The sequence below is a fragment of the Ctenopharyngodon idella genome, chromosome 3, assembly GCF_019924925.1.
Source record: "Ctenopharyngodon idella isolate HZGC_01 chromosome 3, HZGC01, whole genome shotgun sequence".
Lineage (NCBI taxonomy): Eukaryota > Metazoa > Chordata > Actinopteri > Cypriniformes > Xenocyprididae > Ctenopharyngodon > Ctenopharyngodon idella.
Genome location: NC_067222.1, coordinates 20384096 through 20404610, shown reverse-complemented (window position 1 = coordinate 20404610; position 20515 = coordinate 20384096). Strand labels below are relative to the sequence as shown.

The 20515-nt window shown below is 38.7% G+C and overlaps 2 protein-coding genes and 1 long non-coding RNA gene across 4 annotated transcripts; 2 read left to right on the top strand and 1 right to left on the bottom strand.

Moving 5' to 3' along the window:
* Positions 1 to 460: 460 nt before the first annotated feature.
* LOC127509085 (uncharacterized) lies at positions 461 to 4300 on the bottom strand. 2 transcript variants are annotated; one of them, XR_007929127.1, is made up of 4 exons: positions 3875 to 4300; positions 2731 to 2814; positions 2526 to 2626; positions 461 to 2387 (listed from the first exon to the last, which is right to left on the bottom strand). It is a non-coding gene; the product is annotated as an uncharacterized LOC127509085 (long non-coding RNA). The 2 variants fall into 2 exon arrangements; XR_007929126.1 differs by lacking the exon at positions 3875 to 4300 and adding an exon at positions 3187 to 3390.
* A 151-nt stretch (positions 4301 to 4451) lies between these two features.
* gcat (glycine C-acetyltransferase) lies at positions 4452 to 10871 on the top strand. Its single transcript, XM_051887550.1, has 9 exons — positions 4452 to 4759; positions 6061 to 6191; positions 6274 to 6375; positions 6454 to 6600; positions 6875 to 7029; positions 7997 to 8079; positions 9676 to 9847; positions 10137 to 10258; positions 10368 to 10871. The coding sequence occupies exons 1-9, from the start codon at positions 4540 to 4542 to the stop codon at positions 10517 to 10519; spliced, it is 1284 nt and encodes a 427-aa protein (XP_051743510.1). The 5' UTR covers positions 4452 to 4539; the 3' UTR covers positions 10520 to 10871.
* An 828-nt stretch (positions 10872 to 11699) lies between these two features.
* On the top strand, positions 11700 to 20395 carry mcm5 (minichromosome maintenance complex component 5). Its single transcript, XM_051887549.1, has 16 exons — positions 11700 to 12062; positions 12499 to 12625; positions 12967 to 13095; positions 13263 to 13435; positions 13729 to 13884; positions 13972 to 14141; positions 14233 to 14404; positions 14505 to 14616; positions 14727 to 14870; positions 14983 to 15048; positions 15140 to 15316; positions 16623 to 16735; positions 16929 to 17057; positions 17276 to 17418; positions 19731 to 19858; positions 19955 to 20395. The coding sequence occupies exons 1-16, from the start codon at positions 11893 to 11895 to the stop codon at positions 20054 to 20056; spliced, it is 2211 nt and encodes a 736-aa protein (XP_051743509.1). The 5' UTR covers positions 11700 to 11892; the 3' UTR covers positions 20057 to 20395.
* The last annotated feature ends 120 nt before the right edge of the window (positions 20396 to 20515 follow it).

Below are 20515 nucleotides of genomic sequence, written 5' to 3'. Positions count from 1 at the left end.
GCCCATTTGTGATGGTCTTTTGTTTTTACAGGGGTTTTTGGTCACTTTTCAAATGGTCAGTCAGGGAGATCAGCTGGACTAAACACCAGCTTGGCTGAGAGAACAACATATTATTTTGGTTTGTATTGTGGATGCTTGTAATATATAAATGGCTCTGATAAAGCAGATGAAATCCTGTTTGTTTGACGCTGAGGGGAAATGGTTACTTTAGAAGTGGTGAACTCAACGCAGGTAATTGTGTTATGGTGGTTGAACTTGAACCATTCCAATTTGAACGGGGTTCGTAACGTGGGCGGGGCTTCGTGACGTGGAGTTGGTAGGTGGTGTGGTTTTTACAACAGAGGGCGTGGTCAAGCGCAGTCCACGCCCATCCCAAACAGTTCCACTACACTTTTCCTGGTAGAGGAGGGATGAGAAATCTTCAGCAATTACCTGCTTTTCATTTGTTTGTTTTTTTTGTTTTTGTTTTTTATAGATGATCTCGCATGGGGCAACGTGTGAATGTTTTAATAACTCAAAGCAAACATAGTTTTTTTAATTATATAATTTAATTTTCAAACTAATAGTACAGCAGGAAAGATGCATTATAGGCACTGGTTTATTTTAAATGGCTTTCAATTATTTACCTGACGTATATACACATTCAAGCATTTCATTAGACAGATTTAGCTCAAAAACATGCATAACATAAATATGAATTTTATGTAAAAACAAAAACAAAAAACAAAAACAATACTAACATTTGGCTTTGGTAACTTTTTCCACTTTCAGTCAAATCCTCTGCAAGCTCAAGTTGAGGGTCACTGGTCCATTTTGAGTTGGACATGACCAATTTGGTGAGTTGTTAGAGACCCTCTCTGACCTGATTACAGCTGGATCACTCTACTTCATGAATGAATTGTTCATTGTGATTTGTGAACCAATTTAACATGATCATCAAAAGAATAATCTCAAAAGAATAATTCATTCCTATAAGCAGTGCTGGGTAGTGTAATCTGGATTATCTAATCAGATTAAAAAAATTAAGTGTTTTTAAATGCTCATAATCAGGTTACAGTTACTTTTTATGGATTACATCTTTACATATTATTATTCACACAATGGCAGTAGATTATTCATAATTTACTGATTCGCTATATTCATATTTTATTTCTCTTTTAAAATTTCCTTTCTAAAAAATTATTCCACTTACATTTTGTGTAAATGCACACACTCCGGTACTTCTCCAGTAACATACTTCTATTTTTACTGTTTAGGTATTTTTTATTTTTATTTGCTTTTATTTGAAAATGAGTTAATTAGTTTAATTAGATTTTTTTATGATTTAATTTTTGATTTAAATTTGATCATAAACCCCTGCAATTCTTTCATGAAACCCCATGAAAACTCGTGATGTAATGCTTAGGCCTAAAGCCCAAAGTTTACTTCTGTTTTTACGTGTATTCGAGGGTCCATGATGCAAATTTCGTGCACAATGAATTTGTTTTGCACTAATCAGTTGTTCCACAAGGTGTTAACACTTGCCTGGGCCGTTGTTTTACAGTAAAAAAAGGAAACTAAAGAGACGGAACAACAACAAAATACCGGCTTGTGTGATGGGATTATGAGATAGCTGCAACTTTAGTTTAAAAGAATAGGCTACAGACATTTTTTTCGCTCATAAATTCTAAAGAACTTGTAAGTAATGTACCCAGCACTGCCTATCAGACATCACCACCATGTCTACACATGAATGAGGAGCAAGGCACAATATTTATGAAATGCAGTGAAGCAAAAGTAAGATATTATGCCTTGAAGTTAAGTAAAATGAAAATAAAACAATAACGTACAGATAAATGTAAATATACTTTGTTACTGTCCTCCATAGTATTCAGTGTGCATTGTTTGGTAACATGCAAAAAGCTGGATGCTTTGGCTTCTTTTGAAACTATTTTCTTTGGAAGAGAAGAAATGTACTTACTAACTGGTTACTTACAATTAGAATTTTGGTATAAAAGGAATATCACACTCATCAGCCCTGATAATCTGTCTTACAATGAAGAGTGAATGAATGATTGTATCACTTGACTACAGAAATCTAATTTTCACTGTTGGCCAAATTATATCTTAGGGCTGGCCAACAACTTGGCAGGACTCCCACATCAAATAGACTAGATTATGCTCTACTGATGCCTTGCATGGACCAAAACAAACCCAACAGAGGTCCAAAACTCCTTGTGCACAACTTGAGGCGAGAGCACCATAACTCTGCCCCACCTCCTGACATCGACTCCTCTCACGAATTTGTGATATAAGTGGCTGGGACGAAGATGATTACAAGGGGGCTAATCCTCCATCTCTGAAGTAAGAAACTTATGAAGTAGTTTCTTCATCTTAATCCAAGTGTTCTGTATGGAATGAATAGAGTGGCCATTAGAATTGTTCAATGGAACACTTCAATATGATGTCATCAATTTGCATCACTCAAAATTGATAAAATAGATAATTTCACTTTGATCTGAATTTAGTGAATGAAAGTGTCTCACCTAAACCGTTCTAATTATAACTCCATCCTCACTGTAATTCCATGGTCGTACAGTGCTCAAACCAAGAGGTGGCGCTGTTTCTTCAACTGACAACGGAATCTCTGTTTATGAATTGGATAAGCACATTGTCTGACTTCCCAATGCTTTCAGTTTGTTTATACACTTTTATTATTTAAATGTATTCAAGAATAATGTAGTTACACACCAGAGTTATTATGTCCACCGCGGCACAGGAACGTCCAGGCTCTTCTTAGAAACCTCCATAGGCGTTCAATTATGGTAGTCCTATCTGTGGTAAGAAATACTTAAATTAGTATAATTATTAGAAAGCGACATATTTTGTGTAATCAAATATAGCTCTGATCTCGGGTTGCTATACAAGGTTATACTCGCTTCAATCAACATTCGTTAAAACGTCTTTTATTGTCATAGCGAGTGCTCAAAAGTTTCTTCACCAATGTCTTATGATAGCTAATTGTTTATCCATTTACACATACTGCATATAATCGCTTGAAATCGCGACTATAAGTTAACTATGACATGAATGATGTCGTCCATCTTGTTATTAAATACAGTAGGTACAGGAAGCAGAAAACAGTCCGCGTAAGAAAGCCATTATAGTTTAAGAATACACATGTGGATAAAGCAGAACCAGTCTGACCTGTGTTGTTGAATTCCATATAGAATTCCATTCGAATTCCATTCCATACCATTGTTTCCTAGAGTTCCGTGTTTAGTTATTTTCTATGAGCGCAACACGAATGGGTTTGGATTTCCCGCGGATAGGGAACGCCCCCTCTCTGACGTTTCAGATGATCGCTTCCCATTGCTGTTTTTTTGACTTTTCAATCTTTGTTAAAAGGTATCTTCAAACTTCTGTGCAAGCCGTTTTGTATTGTAACCCTAATGTGTTTAATTGCTTATATTTGTTCATTATTGTTTTACTATCTTGTTTTTGTTATTGTTGCATTAAAAAAAATAAAAATGCTGTGAACTCGAGTCAGCGCTTCATATAATGGAATAATGAACAAATGGATGAATTTGTGCATTGTTCTAGTTTACACTGCAAAACGAACATTTGTGCTGACTGAATTTCCGAGATATTAAACATTATATATTTTATGTCATTTATCTACCCAACGTCAACTTTTTATACTTTTATTAAGAAACATTATAGGAGGTGCACATAATTATTTGAATATCAGTATTTAGTCTATTAATCTAAACTTGATATAACCAATAAAATAACTATTATAAATAACCTAAACCACCCGGTGTTTGTGTGTTCAAGGGCTACACGCTTTTTTGTTATAAAGATAAAATATAACATTTTCATTAGAATTGCTTACCATTTAAAGTTTCCCCCTCTCATTCAACTGCAAACTGTCGTATAAAGCCTGGAAATAAAAACTGAATAAAAGTCCAAACTGAATAGGTCCAGACAACATCGCCAGTCTTAAAAATGTGTTATTGCGTTCATGTGTTCTTGCCAGCATTTTCATAACACGAGTTAAAAACTTTTATTCCTTCTGTAGATGAGCGCTATAACTTCCCGGCCATTTGCAGGGCGATAGATGGATATTCCCGCGTATATGACACATGTTGCACATGCAGTAGTGGCCAAGCGGGAAGTCCGCCTCTTTTATTTCAAACAGTTCGTTTTGTCTGGTTCTGCTGTTACTTCACTTTTTCTGAACTTTTTTTTTTTTTTTTTTTTATTTATCAAATGCATAACAGAGCTTGCAATAGTAGTTCCCGACGTTAACAATTTATTTTTACATTATATTTAGGAACTGAAGATTGGTTACACAATATATGTCAAGTCAGTCTGTTTCTTTAAAACGCAGAACCTCAGCTGCTCTGCCATTGGATGAAGAGTGCGCCGCCCTCTTACGCAAATGCGTCTGATTGGTTGGTGTTTCAACGCCCATACAAATCACATATATCCGCCGTCACGTCACACTTTTAGTCCATATACTTTTACTGTCCTGGTTTCAGTGGTAGTGGGGGAGAAATGTCACTTCGCACAGCTGTCCGTCGCCTCAGTGCTCCCTTTAGGAGTGTTGTACAGCCCTGCGCTGCTAATGCAAACAGACCGTATGCGGCGGTGGCTCAAGCGCTGTCTGTCCTGGAGAGCGAGCTGGACTCTATCCGTGCAGCGGGCACATGGAAGGGGGAGCGAGTGATCACGTCCAAGCAGGGTCCTCATATCTACGTGGACGGCAGCAGAGGCGGTGAGCAGCAGGTTTTTGGCAGCCCAGGGTGACCGAGCCATATAACGTTACTTAAAATATATACTTAAAGGCAGAATGTTATGATTAGGCTGTACATTCCCGGGGGCATCTGGCTAGGAGAATTAAATCTTGCAATATTATTTTAAAATTGTCCACCTCTAAATTAAACAATACTATCTATCTCTCTATCTGTCTAACAACTGTCTGTCTATCTATCTATCTATCTATCTATCTATCTATCTGTCTAACAACTATCTCTCTATCTGTCTAACAACTGTCTATCTATCTATCTATCTATCTATCTATCTGTCTAACAACTATCTATCTGTCTAACAACTGTCTGTCTATCTATCTATCTATCTCTCTATCTGTCTAACAACTGTCTGTCTGTCTATCTATCTATCTATCTGTCTAACAACTATCTATCTATCTATCTATCTGTCTAACAACTGTCATTCTACCTATCTGTCTAACATCTGTCTATCTGTCTATCTATCTATCTATCTATCTATCTATCTATTGTCTTAAAATATATCTTACATCTTAAAGCTCATTTGATCCAAAGGTTTGTGCGTACATTAAATACAGTCTAAATAGTTTGGACCCTGCCAGGGTTATTATAGTTAACTAAAACTATAAAATCATTTTAAACTTATTTTATTTCAGCTAGTTGGCAAGGAAACATTTATCATTTTCATCTCAATGTACTAAATAAGTAAACCTAAAATAATTTTTTTAAAGAACGTCTTTATTGTTTTTATTATTATTATATTGTTTTATTATGATATCCAAGAGGTATATGACTCATCCATAGACAGCAATTTAACCACCACTTTCAAGGTCCAGAAAGATACTAAAGGCTTTGTTAAAAAAGTTGATGTGACTGCAGGTCAAATACCTCTCAGATTTCAGCAAAAATATCTTAATATGTGTTCTGAAGATGAACGAAGGTTTTACGGGTGTGGAACAACATGAGGGTGAGTAATTAATGACAGAAATTTTCATTTTTGGGTTAACTAACCCTTTAATGACAAACGCAACTAAAACTATAAAATTACTATGTAAAATATATAAATAAAAACTAATTTAAATATGAACACAAACTATAATAGTATCTCGATACTAATATAACACTGGTGTGGACAATGTTTTGTAAATGTTTTGGACTGGATAGTGAAGGAAAGCAGCTTACAAGTGCCCAGCATAACCACATGTATGTGAATAAAGAAGCTCAAAAAAGGATTTTATCTTTTGCTCTTCTTCATCTTCTGATGGCCCATGCCTTCCTATTTCTATTGTAGACATATTGAATTTCTGTGCAAATAACTACCTGGGTTTATCCAGTCATCCGGAGGTGGTAAAGGCTGGAATAGATGCCCTGCAGAAATATGGCGCTGGCCTTAGTTCAGTGCGCTTCATCTGCGGCACCCAGGTGAGGGAAAATAATGTATTTGAACACATTGATAGCAATGTTTATTGATGCTTATAAGTTTGTTTTAATCTCTGTTCTCTAGAGCCTCCACAAGAACTTGGAAGAGAAACTAGCCCAGTTTCACGAAAGAGAAGACTGCATTCTGTATGCAAGCTGCTTCGATGCCAACGCTGGTCTGTTTGAGGTGACTCAACCAATGATCCACTGCCACATGCACCACTGCCAATGCACTGTAACAATACATTGGTGCTCTTTGCTTTAGGTCCTGTTGGGTCCCGATGATGCCGTGTTGTCTGATGAGCTAAACCACGCCTCTATTATCGACGGCATTCGGTTGTGCCGTGCCAAGAGGTTCCGCTACAAGCACATGGACCTGAATGACCTGGAAGAAAAGCTGAAAGAATCACAGGTAGGTGCCATCACTGGATTTTGCTCATGACTTAATCTCATGTTAATAGATTTAATGCAAATCAGAGGTTGCACTGGAGGCTTCAAGTGGCTAATGTGCATGGTGAGATAAAAATAAAGTTTGTAGTAAAATTACTGAACTAAAACTTTTGTAAACAACTACACTGCATGATGTAATTGTAATCAAAAATTGCATAACTTTTAGTTTTGCATTTCAATTATAACAGACCTTCTGAGCTTGAACATTTTTGAGAATTTAGTGTTTTGATTCACAGTCCTCTCGTCTGAGGTTGGTGGTCACAGATGGCGTGTTCTCCATGGATGGGGATGTGGCTCCTCTGAAGGGTATTTGTGATCTGGCTGAGCAGTACGGAGCATTGGTCTTCATTGATGAATGTCATGCCACAGGATTCATGGGTCCTCGTGGCCGGTGAGTAGATGGGGAAAAAACACTTGATGATATATGCTTTTGTTAAAGCCATCAGCCCACATTATTTAAACTTAAATATTCATGTTTAACAGCGGAATTCCTTGTAAAGAAAAAAAAACTATATTACCCATGATTCTGCAAGAAATCTCCACCCATCAGAGAATTGAAACTAGCAACTCACACCAAGAGCTCTGTAGTGTTTTGCAATAAATGTAAAATACATTATAAATGTATGATCAACATATATTTAAATCAATAGTTTTATATTCCTCCATTGTGTTTATTTTGATTGTGTCATTAGCAAGGCTTCTTGGGATTGTAGTTCTTTCCCTTATTAAAGCCGTTAGGTAGACAGTCTTGTATCTTTGCCTTTTTGTCAGGTTTCAGTTATTTTTTTGCTTCAAATCAAAGTTTGTAATGTTGTGATTTTCACCTTGTAGCTGGTTGGTTTGCTCCATGGCTTTTTAAAAATCTCAGTGGGAAACGCACTTCTGAAACCAAGGCTGCTAAAAATGCATTGTTTCACTCTATTAGGGGTTTTTAAGAATTCCCTAATTTGACGATCCCTTTAAAGCAGTGGATCTCAACCTTTTTGACTTCAAGGCCCCCCATTTTCCACAACAACATTTTTCCCCACACTCTCAATTTCTTCCCAATAAAATATTTTAGAGACAAAAAAGATGTATTTCATTACAAAAATAACCAATTACTAAGAAAATCTTGATTTTAGCTTATTTTAATGCTTGTTTGTCTTATTTTAAATAATTAAGTCATCTTGAGGCCCTCTTGGAAGAGGAGGGGAGGCCATCTTGGCGGCCATCTTGAGGCCCCCCGGTTTTGAACCACTGCTTTAAAGGGACCTTCTTCCTAAAATATTATGGCAGTTATGTATTTTTATGTTTAAAGACTCATTTAAACTGTGTGAGAAAGTACTACAAGTGGACATCTGTGCATTTATTTGCCACAGAGGAACCGATGAGCTGCTGGGTGTGATGGATAGAGTGCACATTGTCAATTCCACTCTGGGAAAAGCTCTGGGAGGTGCTGCTGGTGCGTATGTCTTACATTTCTAGATATTAACCATCACCTGAACAGTTTACATAGTCAAGCAACAATAGCTAAGTTTCCATCCAAAGTTTACCTTTAAGAATTTAACTTTAACATTACATAAAACATTTGTGAATAAAGCACCATTTCCATCCCATGTGTTCAAGAGAACAAAATCGTCACTTGCTGGGAAACTGATGCAAAATATATGTTATAAAAATGGAAGTTGCTACAGCCACTGTAGCTCTTTTTTTTTTCTCCATCATAAATGACTTGCGTCTCAGAGCGCAGACGAAACGCAATAAACCTTGTTATCTTTTGTTCGGACGCCTGGTGTTTGTGAACGCAATCATGTGAGACACTTCTGGGAGGTCATTATTCCAAATCATTCTGATGACAGACTTTGGCTCAGGTGTTTCAGAATGATCAAGCCAACATTTGAGATGCTGTGTGATGAAACTAATCCGTTAGTTAGTCCAGTTATCCAATCACAGCCACTGTTAAGGCACTTGCATCTATTCACATCTTGCCATTTCCATCCAGTGTTTTTTTTAAATGCGATATTGCAAAATTCACACAAAAATAGGTGGATGGAAACAGCTTATGTTGGGTAAAATCACAAATTAAAGGGATAGTTCACCCAAAAATGAAAATTATCCCATGATTTACTCACCCTCAAGCCATCCTGGTGTATATGACTATCTTCTTTCAGACGAACACAATCTGAGATATATTTAAAAATATCCTTAGTCCTCCAAGGTTAATAATGGTGAACGGGGGCCTTTTTTGAAGCCACAAAAAATGCGTCTATCCATCATAAATATAATCCATATGGCTCCAGGGGGCAAATAAAGACCTTCTGAAGTGAAACGATGGGTTTTTGTAAGACAAATATCCATATTTAAAACTTTATTAACTATGATAATTGGCTTCCTGCAGATGGCCGTACGCATCGATTTGCAACGAAAGAGTAACCCCTGACCTGACGCAATGATGAACGTGGAAGCTCAGAGGATAGAGCAAAACAAAACATCGATCACGAATTAGAAGTCTAAAATGAGAAATTTTAAAGAGAAATGTTGGATGATTTCGATATAAGAGAAGAGGAGCTTGAGTTTGTTGCCCAGCCCTATTTGTTTGAACAGCAAGAGACATCTAAGTTTACGATACTCCTACATCCTGCGTCATACATAGTGTCAGGGGGTTACTCCTGTGGTGCAAGCCGACTTGAGCAGTAGGTAATCTGGCGGAAGCTAGTTATTTTAGTTTATAAAGTTTTAAATATGGATATTTTCCGACAAAAAATGCATCACTTTGCTTCAGAAGGCCTTTATTAACCCCCTGGAGCCGTATGGATTATATTTATGATGGATGGATGCATTTTTTTGGGCTTCCCCCCCCCCCCGGAAGAGCCAGGATATTTTCAAAAATATCTCTGATTGTGTTTATCTGAAAGAAGATAGTCATATAAACCTAGGATGGCTTGAGGGTGAGTAAATCATGGAATAATTTTAATTTTTGGGTGAACTATCCCTTTAAATAATAAGGCTGAAGCTATTTCAGTCCTTTCAAACATATATTTTTCTGATTCTCTGTCAGGTGGTTACACTGTCGGACCCAAGCCTTTAATTGAGCTTCTGAGACAGCGGTCTCGTCCATATCTCTTCTCCAACTCCCTCCCCCCTCCTGTGGTGGGCTGTGCCACCCGTGCTGTGGAACTGCTGCTGGCATCCAACGAAATCGCTCAGTCCATGGCAGCTAAAACCATGAGGTAGGACTGGAGGTGGGAGTCGGCGTTCTGCAATGTCTGTACTGTAGATTCGGTTACACCCTTTAGCTTGTGTCACTGCATTTATCTTTTGTGGGTAGAAGATAAGCAGGGTTAAACCTAACAGAGTTTGCTTTTCAGTCAAAACAAGCTGACATTTGCAGTATTCTTGTATGAAAGTATGAATGCGTTTAAGAAGAAAGGATTTTTAGAGTTCACTGAGCTAATGATGGCAGTTCTCAACAGAAGTGCTAACAATGGTCTATTGTGCATCTTTTCTTCTGTGCCAAAGGTTCAGAAACAACATGACCCAGGCTGGGTTCACCATTTCTGGCACAGCTCATCCCATCTGTCCTGTGATGCTAGGAGACGCTCGGCTGGCTTCGCTTATGGCTGACGACATGCTGAAACTGGGTGAGAATTCAGGCGTATATGTTGTGTCCATCTAAATTAATAAATCTAATAAATTATTCAAGTCCAGCAGCACAGTTTAAAACAGGTGTTTTTCTCTCTTTGTCATCAGGAGTGTATGTGATTGGTTTCTCCTACCCAGTTGTTCCCAAAGGAAAAGCCCGCATTCGAGTCCAGATCTCTGCGGCTCACACTGATGAGGACATTGATCGTGCCGTAGATGCCTTCATACAGACAGGCAGGAAGCACGGTGTCATTTCCTAATGTCAGAACAGAACGGAAAAGTTGCTGACTGTTAGATTGAGGCTGAAGTTACATATCACAGAAAAAAAATAGAAAGAAATTCTTCTAATGCTACTGAGATCAGTGAAGGTCAAAGGGTACTTGTATATTTACAGTATTGACAGAATAAATGTTTTCTCTATGATTAATAGTTGCTACTTTAACAGCAGTCTTGTACAGCAGCTTTATACCAAAAGTGTCTTGACTTTTTTCAGTTGAGACATTTGTATTATTTGCTAAATCATGTACAGATCATGCTTGTGCTGCGATTGTCCATTAAAAAAATGGGTAAACATGAAAAAATAAAAAAAATAAAAATAAAAAGATGATGCCATTTAATGTCTCCTCTGCTATATCTAAAACTTGCACACAACATTTAGTTATTTCTTTACAGACTGATGACCTTTAAATGGACTACTTACTAAACCAAAGTTACAAGATCTGAGATATACTCTGTCTCTTCTATTTATAAATTGAAACCTAATTCTTGATGTTTAATAAACAAAAAAGCCCTTTTTATGACCATTTACAACGTTTCTTCAACCATAGCCCAATAGTGGGGCATGTTACAATGGAGTCTGTCATTATGTCACAACAGCCTATTAAATAAGCTTTTTAATGATATAAATAGTAAAGCAATCAAGGAACCCTGAACAATTCATGAAACCTCAAAAATGTAAAAGGTAACAATAGTCAAACCATTGTTTTTGCTAATATACTGTAATTAATAAATGTATAGCATTTAAAACACAACTTGACATCTATGCCTAATACTGTTATTCTGAGATCACAGTTGAAGCTTTCAGCTAAAATCTGTCTTCGTTATATAGTTTGACTCTTGTCTGAATGTATGTCATTGTTGTTTTGAGCTCGGTCTCCACTATATACACACAACAATCATTTCGGGACTTATGTTATTTTTTATTTGATATTACTATTTAACAACATTTATTTTAATATTAATAAGGTTTTGTGAACTGTAAACTGAAAAGTCTTCAACAATGCTGATATTCCGCGCCAAACAAAACAGCTAGTTCCGGTCCCTGCACTTTGCTTTGTGTTTTTCCCGCCAGTACTCCGCTTTGGTAGCGCCTTTTTCGTGACGTACCTCGTCATAACGGCTTGTGGACCAATAAGCGGCACGGAAAAGTCAATGAGGGTGGAGTCTGACTTCTGCGCAAGCTGGGCTAGAGGTTTTGCCGCGAAAGTCAGCGCGCGTGTGTTAAGGGAACACATTGTTGATTCTGACCGACGCAGAATATTAGCAATACTTAGATTTATCATTCACAACACTTTTTGAAGTGATACCTTATTGATCGTTTATTACAAGGAGTCCACTCCAGAACATTTGCATAATGTCGGGATTTGATGATCCAGGAGTTTATTACAGTGACAGTTTCGGTGGAGGTGATGGCATTGGCGATGAGGGGGTCGTGAAACGCAGCCAGATCAAAAAGAAGTTTCGTGAGTTCTTGAGGCAATTTAGAGTCGGAACCGATCGCACTGGATTCACCTACAAATACAGGTATTGTGATAGCAGTTTTCTTGCATCCTGCTGCTGATGATTCTTTTTTCACAATGTGTAATTAAAGTTTCCTTGTGCTAGTCGTTGCGTATTATATATCCACTTATTATTTTTCCTTAATTGATATTCAGTTTGTTGTAGATTTATTTTGGAGTTATGCGCGATTTGCATCGTTCTTCATCAGAGTGACTCAGTAGAACCGATTTGGAACATGTTTTGTATGACGGAATCGTTTTTGAGTCGGTTCAGTGATCCGAACTGTTCGAAAGAATCAAATCTATTAAAATGAATGATTTCCTAACGCTAATTTGCGCTAATAAAGTGAACTATGTGCATAAAATGTACCTTTTTAAGCTAGGATTATCATCTTCGTCTACTGTTTTTATTATTTTAATGCTTTGCTCCACTGTTAAATGTATTTTTTTTTTTCCCTCAGAGATGAGCTCAAGAGGCACTATACTTTGGGAGAGTACTGGATTGAGGTGGAGATGGAGGATTTGGCCAGTTTTGATGAAGATCTGTCAGACTGTCTTTACAAACTTCCTACTGAGAATTTGCCTTTGGTAAGGACGGAATTACAGTAATAACTTTTCGCATAAATATTGGAAATTTCACAAGACTTCAGTTGGATTTTTTAGCATACGATTTAAAGTAATTACTGGTTATTAATCATATTTTTGATAAGTATTTAACAGGAAATGTAATTAAACTCACCCTCAAAGTTGTTTATTTACAAATTTAATGTATTGCTCTAATTTCAGGTTATTACGGACTTTCTTAATAAATGTAACTTAATATAATATTGTGTTTATGACTTTGGGATGCTGTATTATATTTATGCAATGCATAAGTCCAATTTGAACATTGTTTATAAGATTTTACATTTAATGATGTCGATTGACAGTTGGAGGAGGCGGCGCAGGAAGTGGCTGATGAGGTCACACGTCCACGGCCACTAGGAGAAGAGACCGTACAGGACATACAGGTCATGCTGAAGAGCGACGCCCACCCGTCCTCCATCCGCAACCTGAAAGTGAGAAAATAATGTTATCTTGACAATTACAAAATGAAAACAGGTGGATAGCGGAGTATTTGTTTACTCCTAAGTGTTTATTCGTGCCACATCCATACATCTACAATGAAAACCATTAACACTTTAAGATTTTAAATTTTTTTTCTACTTGTCTCCATCTTTTGCAGTCGGAGCAGGTGTCACGTCTGGTGAAGATTCCTGGTATAATCATATCCTCTACGGCTGTGAGGGCCAAAGCCACCAAAGTGTGCCTTCAGTGTCGTGGATGCAGAGCGGTCATCAGTAACATTCCTCTGCCACCGGGACTGCAGGGTTACGCTCTGCCCCGCAAGTGCAACACGTGAGTGTTTTGCCAAATACTCAGTTTAGTTTTAACACACTTCATTCTGTTTAGGGATTTTCTAGTGCTAACTTGCCTGTAAAACATATATTTTTTTTGGTCTGCCCAGTTTTGAATATCATGTGACTAATTTTCATCAGTACAAACTTTTTCTTATTTAAAATGATTTGGTTACACTATTTTAGGGTGTTGCATCAGTTAAATCAATTAACTGATGTTGTCAACCCATCCCTACTAGATACATAGAATAGGCATGTTTTTATGTCAATTTCCTGTCTCTTTTTGTCCTGCAGTGAGCAAGCGGGCCGTGTCAAGTGTCCTGTGGATCCGTATTTCATCATTCCGGACCGGTGTGTGTGTGTGGATTTCCAAACTCAACGTCTGCAGGAAGCTCCTGATGCCGTTCCTCACGGAGAGATGCCACGACACATGCAGCTCTACTGCGACAGGTGGAGGGACACACCGACAGCCTCATGTTGTCATGTGATGCTTTTTTTTGTCTGCAGTGTTTCTAATTCATGACTTTCACCTCCCAGGTACTTGTGTGACCGTGTAGTGCCAGGCAACAGAGTAACTGTGATGGGCATCTACTCCATCAAAAAGGTGGCTCAAACCAAAGCCAAAGGTCGCGATAAGGGAGCCGGTGTGGGCATCCGAGCAGCTTACCTTCGTGTGGTCGGCATTGAAGTGGATACTGAAGGAGCAGGTGAGCATGTGCAAAACATTATGAGAAACGCTTGTCTTGGGTTGAAAATAGTCTCTTTAGCCATTCTCATGTCCTTCTCACCGTCTTTCAGGCCGTGGAGCCACTGGTTCAGTCTCCCCTCAGGAGGAAGAGGAGTTGAGGGCTCTGGCTTCCTCTCCATCCGTCTATGACTCCCTCGCTCGCTCTCTCGCCCCGTCCATCTATGGAAGTGATGACCTGAAGAAGGCCATAGCGTGCCTTCTGTTTGGGGGCTCCAGGAAGAGGTGAGACAACACAGAAGCTGCCTCAACTTCACATTGAGTTTTTTTTTTTTTTTTTTTTTTCTCACCACCTTTCTAATCTGCTCAAAATGGCTTTTGTTAGGTTGCCTGATGGTCTGACACGCAGAGGGGATATTAACTTGTTGATGTTGGGAGATCCAGGCACAGCCAAGTCTCAGTTGCTGAAGTTTGTGGAGAGATGTTCTCCCATTGGGGTAAGACTATGATGAAGATGGACCATCATTCATTCACGAATGTCTGCTAAATGCATAAATGTTTCTTGTAATTGAGAATTTGCGTTAAAATGTATGTGTCTGTCTGTTAGGTCTACACCTCTGGTAAGGGCAGCAGTGCCGCTGGTTTGACAGCCTCGGTTCTTCGAGACCCCAACACTCGTGGTTTCATCATGGAGGGAGGTGCCATGGTGCTGGCGGATGGTGGAGTGGTCTGCATTGATGAGTTTGACAAGGTTGGACTTCTTCTAAGCAGTCTAGATTTCCTGAACTTACGTGATATGTTCATGCAGTCTTATGAAATGCTTTGAGCTTTATGCTAAACGATGAAGTTTTTCTTTTCAAAAGATGAGAGAGGATGACAGAGTCGCCATCCATGAGGCCATGGAGCAGCAGACCATCTCTATTGCAAAGGTACCAGGTGTTTTTAACTGCAATAGAAATCCACTATTACTCTCTCATCAAACAGACAAACTCATCAATTTCTTTGTGTTTTCACCCAAAGGCTGGCATCACCACCACTCTGAACTCCCGTTGCTCTGTATTGGCCGCTGCCAACTCTGTGTTTGGCCGCTGGGATGATACAAAGGGAGAGGACAACATTGACTTCATGCCCACCATTCTGTCTCGATTCGACATGATCTTCATCATCAAAGACCATCACGACCAACAGCGAGACATGGTGGGTGAACAAAACAATTGCTGCTTATAGATTAACTCTAGATAAAATTCTAGTGGTTTTTTTTATTTTTTTATTTTTTATTTTTATAAAGTTGCCAGTCACCGCCAGCATTTTTTGATACATTTTTTTTTTTATAAAAATGTAATGGCCCCAGAATATATTGTGGTATGAATATCTGAACATGCAGTATATCAAGAGTCAACACTTGTTTTTGTCAACACTTGTTTTTGTCAACACTTGTTTTTGTCAACACTTGTTTTTGTCAACACTTGAATGTGGGTTTTATAAAAAAAGCAACATTTTAAACAAAAAAGCTGAAAAAATCACAGGATTTTCCCACCCCTGAAGACTACAACATGCATAAGCAATGCTTTTATCACTTTCTGCTCCTTTTTTTCCTGTGTTTTGATCCGGAGACTCTTTAAGAAGATGTGTAATTGCGCCCCCTTTCGTATAACAGTGAAAACACGGAAAACCGGAAATTTCCGTCAGTGGCAGGGAAAGATTAGTCCACTTTCAAATAAAAATTTCCTGATAATTTACTCACCCCCATGTCATCCAAGATGTCCATGTCCTCCTTTCTACAGTCGAAAAGAAATTAAGGTTTTTGATGAAAACATTCCAGGATTATTCTCCTCATAGTGGACTTCAATGGCCTCCAAACGGTCGAAGGTCAAAATGACAGTTTCAGTGCAGCTTCAAAGGGCTTTAAACGATACCAGACTTATCTAGCGAAACGATCTGTCATTTTCTAAAGAAAATGTATATGCTTTATAAACACAAATGATTGCCTCGCGAGTGCTTCAGCCAGACCGCCTTCCGTATTCTTCAAAAAATGGAACGAACGCGGCGCCACTTCGGTTTTTTTCCGTAAGTTGAATAGGGAAGGTGTAGGACATTTAGCGTAAGCTTTTTGAAGAATACGGAAGGCGGTCTCGTGGAAGCACTTGCGAGGCGATCATTTGTGTTTATAAAGCATATACATTTTTATTTTCTTTAGAAAATTACTGATCGTTTCGCTAGATAAGACCCTTATTCCTCGTCTGGTATCGTTTAAAGCCCTTTGAAGCTGCACTGAAACTGTAATTTTGACCTTCAACTGTTTGGGGCCAACTGAAGTCCACTATAAGGAGAATAATCCTGGAATGTTTTCATCAAAAACCTGGACATCTTGGATGACATGGGGTTGAGTAAATTATCAGGAAATTTTTATTTGAAAGTGGACTAATCCTTTAAAGTTCATTGAAGAATTTTACATGTTTAAATTATTTCTTGCTAATGCTCATGCCTGTGTGTTTTTCTTTAGACTTTGGCCCGGCATGTGATGAACGTTCACCTGAGTGCTCAGACGCAGACGGAGGGTGTGGAGGGAGAGATTCCTCTGGCCATGCTGAAGAAATACATTGCCTACGCAAGAGTGTAAGTCTGGGTCAAGATAACATGACGATTTAAAAAAAAAAAAAAGCTACAGTGGCTTCCCCGATTGCAGCAACTTCCGTTTTTATTAGATGTTTTTTACCAATTTCCCAGGAAGTGACAATTTTCGTGGCTTTGTATGGAAACTGTGTGTATTGTCTATCAGAATTAAAATGCTTTGTCAACTCACAAACAGGAAATGTGGACCACGTCTGTCTGCGGCCGCTGCAGAGAAACTGAAGAACAGATACGTATTGATGAGAAGCGGAGCGAAGGAACACGAGAGAGAGATCGACAGACGTGCTTCCATCCCCATCACTGTCAGGTAACAAGTAAATTCGGTATTATGGCACCTGTTTTTACTCATTTTATTCCTCAATATGTGTATTTATTCAGCCAGCATTTAGAATGTAGCACAGTGGCATATAGTATATACTTGTTCACCAGTCTGTATGCAGTACCATTGCTTATTTCATACATAGCGCTTGTCTAGCTGTTTTTATGAAGTTATTATTAACTAGATGATCATTTGTCGTCCTGCAGGCAGCTGGAGGCCGTGGTGCGCATCGCAGAGTCTCTCGCTAAGATGAAGCTGCAGCCCATCGCTGGAGAGGAAGAGGTAGATGAGGCTCTGAGACTCTTCCAGGTGTCCACGCTAGATGCGGCCCTGTCCGGCAGTCTGTCCGGTAAGTGTGTTGGTCTTTAAAGCAGAGAATAGACTGTAATATTACACATCAATGTAGATCCCTATGGAGAATTAGGACTGCCACTGAAAATAAATGAAATAATCAATTTAAAGGGATAGTTTACCCAAAAATGAAAATTATCCCGTGATTTACTCACCCTCAAGCCATCCCAGGTGTATATGACTTTCTTCTTTCAGTCAAACAATTGGAGTTACATTAAAAAAATATTCTGGCTCTTCCAAGCTTTATAATGGGAGAGAATGGTAACCGAGATTTGAGCCCAAAAAATTGCATCCATCCATCATAAAAGTAATCCATACGGTTCCACGGGGTTAATAAAGGCCTTCTGAAGCGAAGCGATGGATTTTTGTAAGAAAAATATCCATATTTAAAACTTTATAAACTAGAATCACTGGCTCCCATACATGAGTCAATTCTGGCAGAAGAGTGACCTCTGACCCGACTCATGAGACATTGACGAATGCGGAAGCGCAGAGGATAGAGCAAAACAAAACGCTGGTCAGGAATTGGAAGTCTAAAATGAGACTTCATTTTTTTTTTTTTTTTTTTTTTTTTTAAAGAGAAATGTTGGATCTTGAGTTTGTTGCCCAGCCCTATTTGTTTGAACTGCGATAGGCATCTACTCTCAACTAAGCTTACGCTACTCCTACATCCTACGTCATACGCCAGAACTCGACTCTCTTGTAAACACGTGGACGGACATTACCGGAAGCTAGTAATTACAGTTTATAAAGTTATTTTATAAATTTATTTTTCTTAAAAAATGCATCGCTTCAGAATAGGGTTGGGCTGATAGACTATGCCATCGTCCATCGCTGATGCTAGCAGACATCACGATGTTGAGCCGTCATCGTAATTTGAACTAAACCACTGATATTAAAATGGCGGACCGCGAGACATAACGGTAGCACCATTTTACTGTTTCTAGTTGAAGTGAGCAGCGTGACAAAACAGTGGTGTGGATCACACCACAAGCACTCAGGATCATGATAATGGTAATGATATTTCAGTGCTATATCCTCTAGTAGTTTTATCTAAAGCCAAACACCTTCATTCAAGCCCTTCCAGCTCTGTGCATGTTCTCTTTCTCCAGGCGCGCGCCACATTAATTGTCCACTGGCGCAGAGCGAGTGTTTAATTCATTCTAATTAATTAAATCCCACCCCGATGTCATCGTCCAACGCAATGTTTCACTTGTAGACATCGTCTGATGCCAATTTAGTAGACATCGCCCAACCCTTCTTCAGAAGGCCTTTATTAAACTTATTCACAGTGGGACAAGATCTCACAGAGACTCGCGAGATCAAACGTGACTTGAGAAGGAAAAACAAACAAATGGAGGACAATCGACGTCGTCAGCTGGTTCTCCTGTCGTGAGTTTTGTTTTACGGGAAGAAAAACAAATGAGGAAAAAACCAATATGGGTGATCTTTCTCAATTCTCCACTATCGTGGCATGTTTGTGGCTGCCAAGTTTCAGCTATAGGAGCACACAACATTCGGTTGGTGAAGCTTGCTCGCTCTCATTGGTTATCATGGTTATTACATCAGAGGCAGCCAAATCAAGAGTTGTAAATATCAAACATGTTTGATATTTACGATTTGGGATCATGCGTGCTCCGACGTGATCGAGAGCAGTTAAATAATCGTAATGACACCACACAATTGAGGATTTTTTTGGACAAAGTCATTTGCGAGAAGCCTCAAATCGGGCCACACCCCCCAGGTCTTTGGGGGTTGCAAATCGGACCCAAAATCGGGCTTAAAATCTTGTGTGGCCAGCCTACCCGAGTGCAAAGAGTATGTTTGAGCCGCACACTTCGCAGCTACGGGGGATCTGTGGATGAACGCAAATAATTTCTTAGTCTCCATGAGTAAACTAAACCTGTCATGATTATACAGTTCACTGTGGCTCTCATGTGCAGGTGTCAGTAAAAAAACAAAATGCTGTATAAACACAACAGTATTAAGCAGCGCTGCCATACTAGCCATTAGCATCTGCGCTAGAGTTTTGTGTGAAACATGACTGGATTAGGGATGAACATAAACACTGCCTAATCGATTACATCGACGTGTCTTTCCAGCCCTAGATGCTCCTAAGATTCAAATCATTCTCACAGTTGACAAAACTTCAACTATGTTGGCCAGAGCCATGTTTAAAACGGTGCAATTTTTATCAAAAATGTTCAATAAATCAGAGAAAACCTGCCGGCTTATCATTATTGAGCCCCTGAATTTTTTTAGCCTCTGTAAATGTAGCTGGAGAGTCTGATGTATGCTGTATGTCTGTAGGTGTTGAAGGATTTACCACTCAGGAGGATCAGGAGATGATCTCTCGCATAGAAAAACAGCTGAAGAGACGCTTCGCCATCGGCTCCCAGGTGTCTGAACACAGCATCATACAGGATTTCACCAAACAGGTGCGTTAAAGCTCCAGGGGTTGATCACAATCAAACTTCATCACATCACTATTCTTCACTGTTAGTGTGTAATTACATTGTCTGTTCTATTATCAGAAATACCCAGAACACGCCATTCACAAGGTCCTTCATCTGATGATGAGGAGGGGTGAACTGCAGCACCGCATGCAGAGGAAGGTTCTCTACCGGGTCAAGTAGAGAGATGTTGTGTGATTGTTTCACACACAAATCTGTCAGCAGAGCCTGGCATCTAAACACAGATGTGCAGACTGAAGCCACCGCAGAAATGATATACAATTCAGATTTATTGTACATAGTTGTCTGGACACTCTATTGCTGGAGAAATGCCCTGTTTATCAATCTTCCTGTTTGCTGAGAAGTTCTTCTCATCTTTTTGTCAATGCTTGGTATGCTTTACTGTCTTCATGTGGTTTTTCAATGAAAAAGCATGCTTCATCACAAATCTAATTTGTCACTTGTCAAAGTAAAGATATGACTTTTGTATGGATAACATAATAAAGCAATTTAAGAAATGAATATGTGTCTGTCTTGTAGCAAAAAAGACATCATTTTTTTTTATAATTTTATTGTATTTTTCAAGAATACATAAAACAATTGCATTTTTATGGACAGATAAAAAAATATATATTTGTTGAG